We start from the raw sequence: 12,985 nt of genomic DNA, 5'->3' as shown, positions 1-12,985 counted from the left end.
ATTAAAATTAGAAAAATAATGGGACGAAAAGAAATCAAGAGACATTTAGAATAGATAAAATGTGCGATTAAATATTTTAATCGTTTGACAGCACTAGTATTTAGTTTTAGTTATTTAAGTACTTCAACTTATACAAAAAAGAGAAACTTTGCCTTGACATCTAATTTAGTTTTTATATTTTATTTCAGTTCATCTTTTATTTTATTACGAGTAGTGGAATTCTGATTCTGTAAAAGCGTCTCATAATGTGGAGCTTCAGTGACGAGATGAAGCTCGTTATCTCTGATGAACACATGATCAGAAAATATCTCAAACACACACACATACACACACACACACACACACACACACAGTCTTGATATCAGCAGGCGACTGAAGGATGCAGCGTTTCCTCATGTTAATCTACGGTGAGTTATGATGTTTTTACGACAGAAACCCATTAATGAAATACTTTGTTTACTTGTGAAGTTCACAGTGAAAGTCACTCACTTCATATTTACCGGATTCCTCTTTTGTGTTTCAGTTTTGTTGGGATTTGTGACAGAAATCGGTACTTCTTTTTATTCTTAATTTCACTAATCTTCTACTTTAATATAAAATTTCCATTCAATTGAACTACACATTTCTAACATAAACAGTTAAATAAGCTGCATATTTATCAGTCATATAGATGAATTTCATGTTTTAGTATTAATAAACTAAATGTTTTAAATGCACAATAACAAGTTTTATACATTTATAAAGCTCTACAATCTACATGTATACTTTTTAACCGATTAAATTGAATTGTTTTCACGATTAACACATTTATGCTCATCCTAAGCAATTGAAATAAATACATTATGATGTACAATTGAAAACACTTTACAATAAGGTTACATTTATTAACTATATGAGTTAACATAACACTTCTAAATCATTTATTAATGTTGTCTATGTACAGTACATTTCAACATTTATACATTATTAAAATCAAAAGTTGTCTCTGTTAATATTATTTAATGGATCTCAGTAAACATGAACACAGTGAACACTTGTATTTTTATTAACTAACTTCAACAAATGCTGTAAGAAGTGTGTTGCTCACTGTTAATTAGTGACCCTGGACCACAAAAACTTTACATGGGTTCGTTATTTTAAATTAATATTTATACATCATCTGAAGGCTGAATAAATAAGCTTTCCATTGATGTGTGGTTTGTTAGGATAGAACAATATTTGTCAGAGATGCAACATTTGAAAACCTAGAATCAGAAGATGCAAAAAAATCGAAACATTGAGAAATCGGCTTTCAAAGTTGTCCATGTTTGCGATTTTGCTGCATTCACTCGCAAAAATAAACATTTTATATATTTACGGTAGGAAATTTACTAAATATCTTGAATAATGGAACATGATCTTTACTTAAAATCCTAATGATTTTTGGCATAAAAGAAATATTGATCATTTTGACGCCGTGTCCTAACTTAATGTGATACGATAATATTCCTGCGACAAATAATTGTTCTGTCCACACTAGACACGATCAATCAAAATCAATCAAAACCCACAGCCAATCAGAACAGCGTGTGGGCGGAGTCTCGCAGCACCAGAGAGCAATCCTGACGGCACTCACAAGAAAATGTACAAGTAGCTTCATAATCAAATTCACAAATATTACACCATTTAAACATTAATAAAAATACATAGGCTGAGTTACTAAAACAATCTTTGTCAAATAATACACTTGTTTATTCACAGTTTGAACGTTCTTGTTTCCATTTGTGTAATTTCAAGATCTGAGGTGAATTATCCATTGTTGCTTTTACAGCTGCAAATCTGGAGCATAAATGATATTCAAAGTCACATTACACGCTTTTAACATTAAATAAAGCACATAAACAGAACCTGAGATCATCATTGCCACACTTTGTGTTTGTTGTTCCAGCGCGACGTCACAGAAAAATAGAAACCGTTTCTAAAATAGAATCGTCTCGTGTCGCCGTCGCGGCTGGTTAGGACAAAAGTCTGATCAACATGGAAAAGACGCTTAATCGCGCGTTTAAAAAAAACGGTTTCAAAGTGCAAGTTTTTGAAAACGTTCTCCTGTAAACAACAAAAGCGCAAATCGCTGAAGATGATGATGTCATGCACATGCGTGTTACGTGTTCAGTCTATAGTGTTCATCGCCATCTACTGGCCTGGCAGCAGAACACAGCGTTTTTAGTCGTTTACCAGATCCGATGAGTAGCATCTGCCTGCAGACACGGAGGCTGCATTTTCAGGACCCCACTTCTAGGACCGCATTTCTAGGACCCTAGGTTTTTAGTGACAACGCCACCTATCGAATTAGAGGACCAGCGAAGATGAATGACATTCAGAGTGTGAGTATCAAATGCGAATCAATTTTTATTTGTTTAACTTTAAAAACAATTTTGATGCATTTCATTGGAAAGTTAACGTTGCCAACGTGCTGGTGATTTGCTAAACAGTCTTGAATGCATAGCCATCATATATTAGCCTCTAATGCTGGAAAATGAATTGTTAGCACGTTCATTTAACGGAACTGTTGCATGATAAGCCTGTGTTGACTTATTTACAGCACAATAAACTGTAGCATGTTTGTTCTGAAAGCTTGTTTATTACTCATTGTTTTTCCATTTTAATTCAGTTAAAATAATCTTAATGTTTTCACTGTCACCTGCTCACAGTCAGCCTGTTTAACGTTACCCACAATACATGTTATGTGTACGTCTCTTCATTTTGACATGGTTTTATAAAGTTGGTTGAGACATATGACATTTTAATAGTCAGACATATCCGAGAGGCCATTATAATAATTGAAATCCCACGTGTTAGATTGTGTCATTTACTGTATACTGTACTCTATATGAAGTGCTATCAAGGACACAGCTCAGGGTAGGCAATAGTATGACAAAAGATAAATAAATAAATTGGTTAAGCACTAGGCTTAGGCCAAATTTATGTCTATTTATTTATATGAAATTAACTTAAAAATGTTTTTCAAGAAACGACATGAGTGTTTCTAGAACCTTTGTTCCGAGAACATCAAAATCATTTTTTTTTTCACATCTTTGAACAGTATGCAATAATTGTATTATGAAAATTAATTGGTATGGAGATTGATATCATTATTTTTATCATTATCATTACTCTGTGGTAACTAAGATCTTTTAAATATGAAATTTAAAATTAGAGAGTAGAACATGGTCAACTAAATGTTCCTTATTTAAATCACTTCTCTTTCTCTCTCTTAGGAGTCAGTGATGATGTTGTCCATGTGTTTGTCCATCCATTGAAGTTCTGTCTATGTGGTTCACGTCATGATCAAATTAGTTTTTTTGTGTGTTCATGTTCAGTTGTTATATATTATTTTGTAAAATATTTTGTGTGTTCAATTTCAGTTTTTATATATTATTTTGTAAAATATTTTGTGTGTTCAAGTTCAGGTGTTTTATATTATTTTGTAAAATACAAAATCTTAAATCTACCCCCAGAGTCATCCTTGTCTTCCCTCTGTACTTGAAAATGTGGTCCATAGTGACTGAAAAGACTATAAAATGATTCCTTGTTTATTTTACTTGAGTTATTATATGCTACTTAGACCCAATAATTTCTCAACATTTCTAGGAACCTGGTTTAATTGCAATAAAGAAAGTAGTATTTGGGTGTAATAAAACTTGAAAGAAAAGGGTCTTAGAAACGCGGTCCTAGAAGTGGGGTCCTGAAAATGCAGCCTCCGGGACTGCAGACAGATAATATTGGATCCGATCGTCTTCACAGTGGTGTCGTCTGTACGCGGAAAACTCGAAGGAAAAACTAAGCATATCGTTGTGCCGGCTCATACTTAATACCAGGGTTTATTTTTGTTATGATATTAATTTTTAATATACCGGTGTGTGCCGCTTTAACAACGATGGGAACGCGGCGCGACACTGTTTGAGAGGGTGTTTTCACTGTTCACTGGTGATGCACAGATGTGTGTGTTACTAGCGTGACAGTGGAGATGGACAGGTTGAACTATAATTAATAGTTGTCGAATTATATTAGTGTTTCCCATACATAAGATTCACAATATCAACACTGACATCGTTGGATAAACATGAGCACTGACCGCTTCACAGTCAACGCGCGGCGCGGGGGTTTTTATATGAATGTGTCTGAAGGGAACGGACTGTCTTTAGAAAAGTTTCAATGTTATTTTCATTTCATCTTTCTTTATCTTTTCTGATAAAGTAGCGTTTATGAGCACATAAAAGAAAATCGATAATTTTGACCGATACAATGTATTGCCACAAATATACCCGTGCGACTCGTGACTGGTTTTGTGATCCAGAGTCGCAATAATAAATGAACTAACATGACTAATAACTAACGTGGCCTTACTGTAAAGTGTTCCTGGTTATATTGAGGTGTGTTTGCGGTCTGACAGGCGGGTCGAGTCTGAAACCGGTTCTGACTGGTCCCAGTAAAGCTTATCTGAGATCTCAGGTCCAGTTTCACTGTGAGGTCCCAGGCTGGACTTCACCTCTGACCTTTGAACTCAGGAAGGACACGGGGGATCTTATTAGGGCAGAAAACAACATCAAGGCCACCTTCCACCTGCAGGTCACCGAGGGGTCAGAGGGCAAGTACTACTGCGGGGTCACTGGAGGTCAAACCAGCAACAGCATCCAGTTCCACGTCGTGAGTGAGTGAAACCAGAACATTATTGTAATTAAAAATGACGAAATTCAAATCTGTTTTGATTTACAAGTACAAGTCAGAAACTGAAATGTGCTATTGCTATTGTGTTATTTGAGTATTTTAGTTATTCATATTCTGAAGGAGCTTTTGTTTTATATTAATTTTTATTAGTTTTTGTCATTTTATTATTTATATATTATATTATATAATATGTATAATATTATACATATTATTTTCATAACATGAAAATGCTTCAACTTCAAGGCAACGTTTCTAATTTTAGTTTAGTTTGTTTTTCAAGCAAATATTTATATTTTATATTTTAGTTAAATTTTTTGTTATTTTGATGGTTTTGTATTTTTTTACATTACTATTAGTATTTAAGTTTAATTTTTTTATATAATTATTTTTTATTTCATTTATTTTAAGGCAACATTTCGAATTTTTGTTTAGTCAAAGTTTTTCATCTAATATTTATATATTATTTTATTAAGTCCTTTTGTTTAAATATTTCTATTTAGGCTTAGTTTATTTTTATTTATTTCAAGTTTCATTTTAATTTGTTTAATTTTTTAGCTATTTTGTTGTGTTTTTGTAATTTGTTATAAATATTTACTATTTACTAACATTTTAGTATTTATTTATTTCCAGTCAAGTTTTTAGTTTAATGTGTGACAATTTTGTTTTGTGTTTTTGTATTTTTATTAGTTATATATATATATTACTATTTCAGTTTAATACATTTCTTGTGTCATTTTTTATGGCAACATTTCTCATTTTTGTTCAGTTAAAGTTTTTCATCTAATATTTATATATTACTTTATTAAGTCATTCTTTTTTAAATATTACTATTTAAGTTTCATTTATTTTTATTTCAGTTTTAGTACTTATTTATTTACAGTTAAGTTTTTCATTTAATTTTTTGCAAATTTGTTTTGTGCTTTTGTATTTTATTTAAAAAACATTTATACATATTACTATTTCAGTTAAATTTTTTTTTGTGTAATTTATTATTCTATTTATTTTAAGGCAACATTTCAAATAGTTGTTCAGTCAAAGTTTTTCATCTAACATTTATATTTTATTTTAACTCGGCTTCATTTCCCAGTTTTACTCGCCAGTACTAACCCTGGTTGTGAGTGACGATGACCGTGTTTGATTGACAGATATTTTGGTGTTGTTGTCAAGTCAAGTCATCTTTATTTATATAGAGATTTTTAAAATAGAGAGTGTTTCAAAGCAGCTTTACAGAGATAACAGGAAAATAATGCAACACAGTTTGTGTCTAGAAGAAAATAGAGTCAATCCAGCTTAAGTAAGCTCAGTGATGGTTCATCTTTGTTGTAAAAATAAAAGTCATTAATTTAGTTTATGTATATATATATATTAGCCGCTCTGGAGAAACCCGTGATGTCATTGTTGTGATGTTTTGTCCCGGTCAGCTCCAGTCATCGGTGCCAGTGTGAGCTCAGATCCAGATCCCCCGATCCTGTATGAAGGACACAAGTTTTCCTTGCGTTGTCTCGTCAGGAAGGGAACGCATCTGTCCTTCACATGGCATCATGACCAACAACAGGTCAACGCTTCATCAGATATATATCGGCTCTCTGGAGACGCTCTCACGGTGGACGCCGCGAGTGAACGGCATGCTGGGACATATGCGTGCACAGCTCAAAACATGATGGAGGTCAACCCGAGATTCTCCAGCAGCCGAAACCTCCATGTCATCGTGAAAAGTAACAATTTGACAGCAAACACACTGCAAAAATTGTAATCTAAGAAAGTAAAAAATCTTATGTCTAGAAAAAATATTGTTTTTTGCCAGGAAAGATTAAAAGTCGGTAACACTTCACAATAAGGTACATTAGTTAACGTATTAACTAACATGAACTAACTGAGCAATACATCTGTTACTGTATTTGTTAATCTTTGTTATTGTTAGTTAATAAAAATACAGCTGTTCACAGTGCATTAACTAATGTAAAGATTTTAATAAAGTATTAGTAAATGTTGAAATTAACATTAACAAAGATTGATAAATGCTGTATACGTGCAGTTCATACTTAGTTCATGTTAACTAATGTAGTTATCTAATGGTAACTAATGAACGTTATTGTAAAGTGTTACCAAAATGTCTTATAAAATACATTGCACACTATAATATAAATCTTTATTTAAGAAAATTGCTCTTCTTCAGTCTTTGGCAAGTGAATTTTAGCTAATTTTGAGGTAGATTTTACCAGAAACAAGTGACAGCTATAAAGTGCAAGTTTTTGTGCATGTTTAGTTAGATTGTTGTGCTAATTTAATAATAATAACACCCCTAAAAATTCTAATGTCAACAATCTTAATTAAGAGAGGACAAATATGATTTTTTTTTGTTACACTGCAAAAAAAAATCCCTTCTTGATACAAGATGCACTTAAATCTAAGTAAAATGTACTAAAATTATAAATTTATTGGGTTGTTTTAAGAATTTTCATTTATTTTCAGGTTATTGTGTATTAAATATGCTGAATTTAAGGTTAAAAATTCTAGTTTTTATGCAATCTTCACTAAAATTACTTATTTAGTGCTTATAAAAAGTAAAAACTGCATAGTTTTAAGCATTTTTGTCTAGTTTTAAGATAGTTTCCAATAGCATTTATTAGTGACTAGATATTTATGCTATTTTCAAGAATTCTTACCATTGGCAGATTTGTTTGCTTGATTTTAGTAAACTTTACCTAGATTTAAGGGCATTTGCTTGTTTCAAGGGCATGTCTTGCAGATGCTACGTTTGTTTTTGTTCAATATAACTGTTTCTCTAAAAATATGCATCCTATTTCAGAACCGGCTTAATGTTTTATGATTTTCAGAGTACATCTCGACGCTTAAGTTGTCATTCGTGGTCTTCTCGAACGACTCGAGCCTGATGGCCAACATTAGCTGTCGTTTGGCGCGTGGATCTCCGCCTGTGACGTTCAGTTTACTGGTGAATGGACTGGAAACGGATGTGAAACGTGTGGATTCACTGGAGTTCTGGTCCGTTCGGCCCGTCTCTCTAGGTCTAGATATGGGATTGGCTCAATGTAAAGCTCAGGCAGAAACACAGCAGCTTCTGTCTGATCCTGTGCCTTTACACGTGGGTGAGTATGTCTCGTTTTATTTACTGGTATTACATTACTTCTAAATGTAATTAGGTAAAGGTTATCTGTGTGTTTAAAGTCCCCCTGTGGTGAAAATACAGCTTTTAATGTTGTTAATGTCTATGTGGTGTTTTGTGTATGTGGACAATAGGGCTTTGACTCCGAACTTCGTTATTCGAATAGAATTTGAATATTTAAAAATGATATTCGAACGAATATTAGGCAGCCTTTAATATTCAAACCTGTTATGGGCATTATTTTTTGTAAATGTGTTTGCTTGTAACCTTTGTTTTCAATTCAGATTCCGAGGCTTTTTCACGCCTGGTGAAGTTGTGAATCACGAGCTCATTAGCAAGGCAATTATTGGTCATGTGGGCTCCTGTAGGTGACGTTAGTGCCCTGGTTAGCGCAGCGCATATTTTGTATATGAAAACAATGGCCACGCCAATTTGAAAAGCAACGTGTGGCGCTACTTACATTTTACCAGGTATTCGTTCACTGTTAACATCCTTCTGTGAACGGTAAACCCCGGCTTCTTTAATCATTTTGACAACGATGAGCTAATGTTATACCGCTGAACTTTTAGTCATCATGAAAACAAACAGAGCGGTGCGTAATGGAGAGTGCATCAGAGCAGCATCAAGAATATCAAATACATTGCCGAGAATCTCTAATTTGCATCTTAAGTTTATTGCCAATAATAATGACAGGTTTGCGAAAAGTGTAGAACTCGGTGACGGTGAGCTCGCGCGAAACACATCTTCAGCACAGGAACTCATCTGATTGGCCGATGCGTTCAACAGACATGTCTGTGATTGGCTACAATACTCAACGCTGCAAAAGCACGTTGCAAGTACCTTTAATGCAGAGGTAAAAATTACACATTTGTTTTTCTGATTAATTGTGTTGCTCTATGAAAAAGACAAGGTAACAAAATATTCGGGGCTTTACTTAAAACATTCGGGGATTAAGCCCGCTTAGCTCTAGCGCCGCGGCATTTAATGGTCAAAATATTAATAATTAATATTCAAATATATTCACATATCTATATTAATAAACAAACAAACTTCGAATATGATTTTTTGGAAAAAGTCAAAGCCCTAGAGGACAACATCCGGATACAAGTGTAAACGCACCCAAAGACAGTCTCAAAAACACGCTTTGAAATCGCTGGTGTTTCTGACGTCACAAACTACCTTGTAACCAATCAGATCAACGTGTGATCGTCAACGAGTGGATCTCTGAGTGAGTGGAGGCAGGGCTCATTTGCATATTCATAGAACCGCGGATACTAAATGAAGCAGGGTGTCGAGTTACATTCAAGATATTTTAAGGGACGACTAAATTTACTTTCAAGGAAAAAACTTTTAAATATGTAATTTTGGTGATGATTGACTACAGGGGGACTTTAATTGCAATTTTGACCCGGTGCAACTTATTTTCCGAAAATCATCATATTAGAATAATTTCTGAAGTGTCATGTGACACTGAAGACTGGAGTAATGATGCAGAATATTCAGCTTTGATCAGAGGAATAAATTACAATTTACTATATAAGTGTCTCAATCAAATCTCAATATCTATTAGTGGTTTGATGGCACAAACCTGGCAAAACTGGAGACTTATTCTTCCTTTAAACGTGTTTTTTAACTGGTTTTGTTAGTTCCAGTAGGTGGCGCTTTGCGAGTGATGGTAAAATACCTCTATGATGTCGATGCAGTGACGACAGCGGCTCGGCTCACATGTTTCCCCGACAGAGGAACGTTTCCCACGTTCTCCTGGTCTCTGAACCGTTCCTCCCTTCCACCAGAGGGCGACGCTCACCTGGTGATGCAGAACGGGCAGATCTTATTCCTCACGGACGTCAGCTCTGGTTATTACCGCTGCCGGGCGAGGGACAGTTTCAACGACAGCTCAATCTGGGTGGAGAGTGAGGACTTCTTCATACAGAAGACAGGTGAGCGTGTGCTTCTTTACGTCCTGTGAATATCAAGAAAGACGTTTAAGTCGCTAATTCTTGATTTTTATGGAATATTGCAGTATTATAAATGATTTATCGGTGCACATCATTATTGATTTAATAATCTTGAATCAGAATAACTTCAAAATAACTTTGCAGCATCTCTTCTCTTCTCTGATGACGAGGGCGGGGCTATAACCTGTCACTCACATGAGATCCGCCAATAGCAAACCACAACCATCCAATCAATTCACCACGGACACAATCAAGCTCCGCACACATTTGTTCTTGTTCCAGAAGCGTTCCACTCGGGCCAAACCACAACCATCAAATCAATTCCAGATATATTTCTTGCCTATAGTGCCGTATATATGAAACGCTGCTGGAACAAGAACAAATGTGGGCGGGGCTTGATTGTGTCTGTGGGGAGTTATTTGGATGGTGGTGGTTTGCTATTGTTGGTCTCATGTGAGTGACAGGTTATAGCCCCTCCCTCGTCATCAGAGAAGAGAAGAGATGCTGCAAGAGGAACTTATTCTGATTCAAGATTATTAAAACAATAATGATGATGTGCACCGATAAATCATTTAGGGGCTGTTTACACGACACCGCTTTCAACTAAAAACGTAAAACTTTTTATGTGCTTTGACAATTCATTTACACGACAACAGCGTTTTGGGTGCCAGAAAACGCGAACTTTCGAAAACAGGTTTCAAAGTGCAAGTTTTTGAAAACCGTCTCCGTGTAAACAACAAAAACGTGAATCTCTGGATACGATGCTGTCATGCACATGCGTGTTACGTGTTCCATCGCCATCTACTGGCCTGGCAGCAGAATACAGCGTTTTTATTTGTTTTCGCGGATCCGTGTGAATGGGGATTGTTTTAACAGTGGTGTCGTCTGTACGCGAAAAACTCAAAGGAAAAACTTCTCCGTTTTAAGCATATCGTTGTTGTGTAAACCTACCCTTAGAATAAACACTGCAATATTACATTCAAAAAATTGTCCGTTTTGATTTCATGGTGACTTTAAGGAAAGTTGATGATGGTTTCGTATGTTCTTGCACAGATTTGTCAGCGACGCCCATGGAGGTCATTGCGTTAGTTTTCTGTGGTTTTCTATTGATGGTCATCGTAGGAGCCTCATGTTTTCTGTTCTGGAGGACCAAGCACAGAAATAACTCCTGCAAACATTGCATTAACCGTAAGTTCAGTCCACTAGTTTCATCATGTGTTTTTGGCATAAGGTTTTTATCATGCTTTTCTTTCTCCCTTCTCTTTCAGATGAGATCCAGTCTGATTCGATGCCGTGAGTTTTAGTCTGTCAAAAGCTTCATTTGGATATGATGCCGTGTAAGGAACAGATCTAATCTCTCTTCTGTTCTTCTCAGCAGAATGAACTTTCCAGCTGGCGTTTCCTTTAAACCTCAAACTGTGGAAATGAAAACATTCATCGTGAATTTTGCGGACCAGACCAGACCTGCTCCAACCACACTATAGTTTCTAGTGATCCTGAAGACCTTGATTAGCTGGTTTAGGTGTATTTAATTATGGTTGGAGCTAAACTTTTTGTTGTAAATGTGTTGTATCTTTAAGATTGTAAGGCTTTTATATACCAATTAAATGTTTAATTTACCAAATGTTGCTATTGAACTTGCTTTAATAATTAATTAATTAATAAATAGATAGATAAGGTATATATAAATAAATAAATGCAAGGCCACAAACATAGGCTAAGTGACATTGTTGTATCATCAATGAACATGACAATCCAACACTGTAAAAAATATATTGTTACAAAAAAAAAGTATTGGAGTATTTTTTGTGAAAGACTTTGTTTTAACAAGAGCTTGGTTTTAAAACAGAATTCAATATTCAATTCAATTCTAATTGACAATCTCGTGACTTAATTCTTTTTATTATGATCTTCGATTCACGTGCATATCAGGTAACTGTTAGGCCTACGGTATGTCGATTTTTTCTTACAGAAAACAAATCTATCTCTTAACTAAAGCTGCATCTTGTCAGTTAGATTTCTATGTTAGATGATGATAACACTCAAGTGTAAACATTTATATTGCACATTTCAGTTTTATATTAAGTAATATAGCCTACTAATTATGTATTTACCCGATCGTTGTTAAAATTTACACATTTAAACGACGTATTCACGAAATTATCTTGAAACAGCAATAGCAAGTAAAAACAGAGTTATTGTTTTAGCTAAATATTCCGTAGATGGACAATGAATGTCTTTTCTGAGATAACGTCGTCCTCAAGCTGTTTTATTGACGTCTTTTCGCGTTTAAAACACTGGCTGAGCGATTACATGATACATTATTCCTTTCAGTAAGTGGTTACGTATTTTCAACATACCTTCTGGTGTTATTCATGTTATATTCCGTGCTATTATTACTACTCGTACTGAGGAACAGATGATCGGTTCACGTCACGTGTCGTTTAAACTGAGGCAGCGTTATGGGAAAACCGCGCCAAAAACGTCAAGAGCGCCAAAATAATTTTTATGTATTAATTATAGAGAATGTGAAAGCTCAAACTTTGTTTCAAAATGAACAAATTGCAAAGTGTAGTAGTGGATGGGAGGAGCGCTATAAATGTATGTTTATGATAGGATTTAACCTTAATTTACAACTTTACACCAGTAGGTTGTGATGTTGGTATACTTACTCGAGGTCACATACTAACTTTCATACAAAGTGTTGTCAATGCCAATACTTCCTTGTTTGGTTTCTTCATCATTGATTTTGTTGGTGCATCAGATGGGGAAAAAACTGTTCAACAGAATGTGTGTCACTGGGAAGAATGTGCTCCATATGGCCCATGGCATGAGGAACGGTTTATAATTTTCCTGTCCTGAAAGTGTTCATGTCATCTTTCCGAACTTATCCTTTATAAAAACCGTTATGACTGAAGGCAAAATGACTGCAGAGCACTTTGACTGATTGTGGATCATATATGAGGAATCTAAAGAGGCCGAGCTTCATGGCTTTAGGCCGAATTATTGGTATTACAATATGGACTACAAACCTTCCGTCTTTAGCCATCAAAGAAGAAAATGATGGTGAATACACTACATAGTTTATTTTAGATGTTCATGCAATGTGTTCTCCAAAATCTTTCGTTGTTGTTGTGTGGTTTGCATTGGCATCTGCCCTATCTGTGCTCAACACATGGAGTGTTTAGGGTGGATC

The 12,985-nt window shown here is 34.9% G+C and overlaps 1 protein-coding gene and 1 long non-coding RNA gene across 5 annotated transcripts; both read left to right on the top strand.

The window, feature by feature from the left end:
- The first annotated feature begins 313 nt into the window (after positions 1–313).
- LOC143747524 (Fc receptor-like protein 5) lies at positions 314–11,556 on the top strand. Of its 4 annotated transcripts, none has more exons than XM_077240319.1 (9): positions 314–407; positions 524–550; positions 4,433–4,690; positions 6,129–6,422; positions 7,545–7,814; positions 9,478–9,771; positions 10,843–10,977; positions 11,058–11,082; positions 11,168–11,556. In XM_077240319.1, exons 1-9 carry the CDS (start codon positions 380–382, stop codon positions 11,271–11,273), a joined length of 1,437 nt encoding a protein of 478 aa, XP_077096434.1. In that variant the 5' UTR covers positions 314–379; the 3' UTR covers positions 11,274–11,556. The 4 variants fall into 4 exon arrangements, with proteins under 4 accessions (XP_077096434.1, XP_077096433.1, XP_077096436.1 ...); XM_077240318.1 differs by having other exon boundaries at positions 11,165–11,556; XM_077240321.1 differs by lacking the exon at positions 10,843–10,977.
- LOC143747527 (uncharacterized) lies at positions 2,203–3,488 on the top strand. The gene is made up of 2 exons (XR_013206753.1): positions 2,203–2,363; positions 3,258–3,488. It is a non-coding gene; the product is annotated as an uncharacterized LOC143747527 (long non-coding RNA).
- Positions 11,557–12,985: the final 1,429 nt, after the last annotated feature.

The sequence above is a fragment of the Siphateles boraxobius genome, unplaced genomic scaffold, assembly GCF_051911475.1.
Source record: "Siphateles boraxobius isolate OS27281-9 unplaced genomic scaffold, OSU_SipBor_1 223, whole genome shotgun sequence".
Classification (NCBI taxonomy): domain Eukaryota; kingdom Metazoa; phylum Chordata; class Actinopteri; order Cypriniformes; family Leuciscidae; genus Siphateles; species Siphateles boraxobius.
Note: the sequence above shows the minus strand (reverse complement) of the source record. Positions and strands in the feature narration are given on the sequence as shown.

Excerpts from the sequence above, each read along its gene's own strand:
- LOC143747524 (XM_077240318.1), top strand. The coding sequence starts at position 380 with ATGCAGCGTTTCCTCATGTTAATCTACG. Across the intron at positions 408-523 it reads TTTCCTCATGTTAATCTACG|TTTTGTTGGGATTTGTGACA; the intron begins GTGAGTTATGAT and ends TTTGTGTTTCAG. Across the intron at positions 7,815-9,477 it reads TCCTGTGCCTTTACACGTGG|TTCCAGTAGGTGGCGCTTTG; the intron begins GTGAGTATGTCT and ends TGGTTTTGTTAG.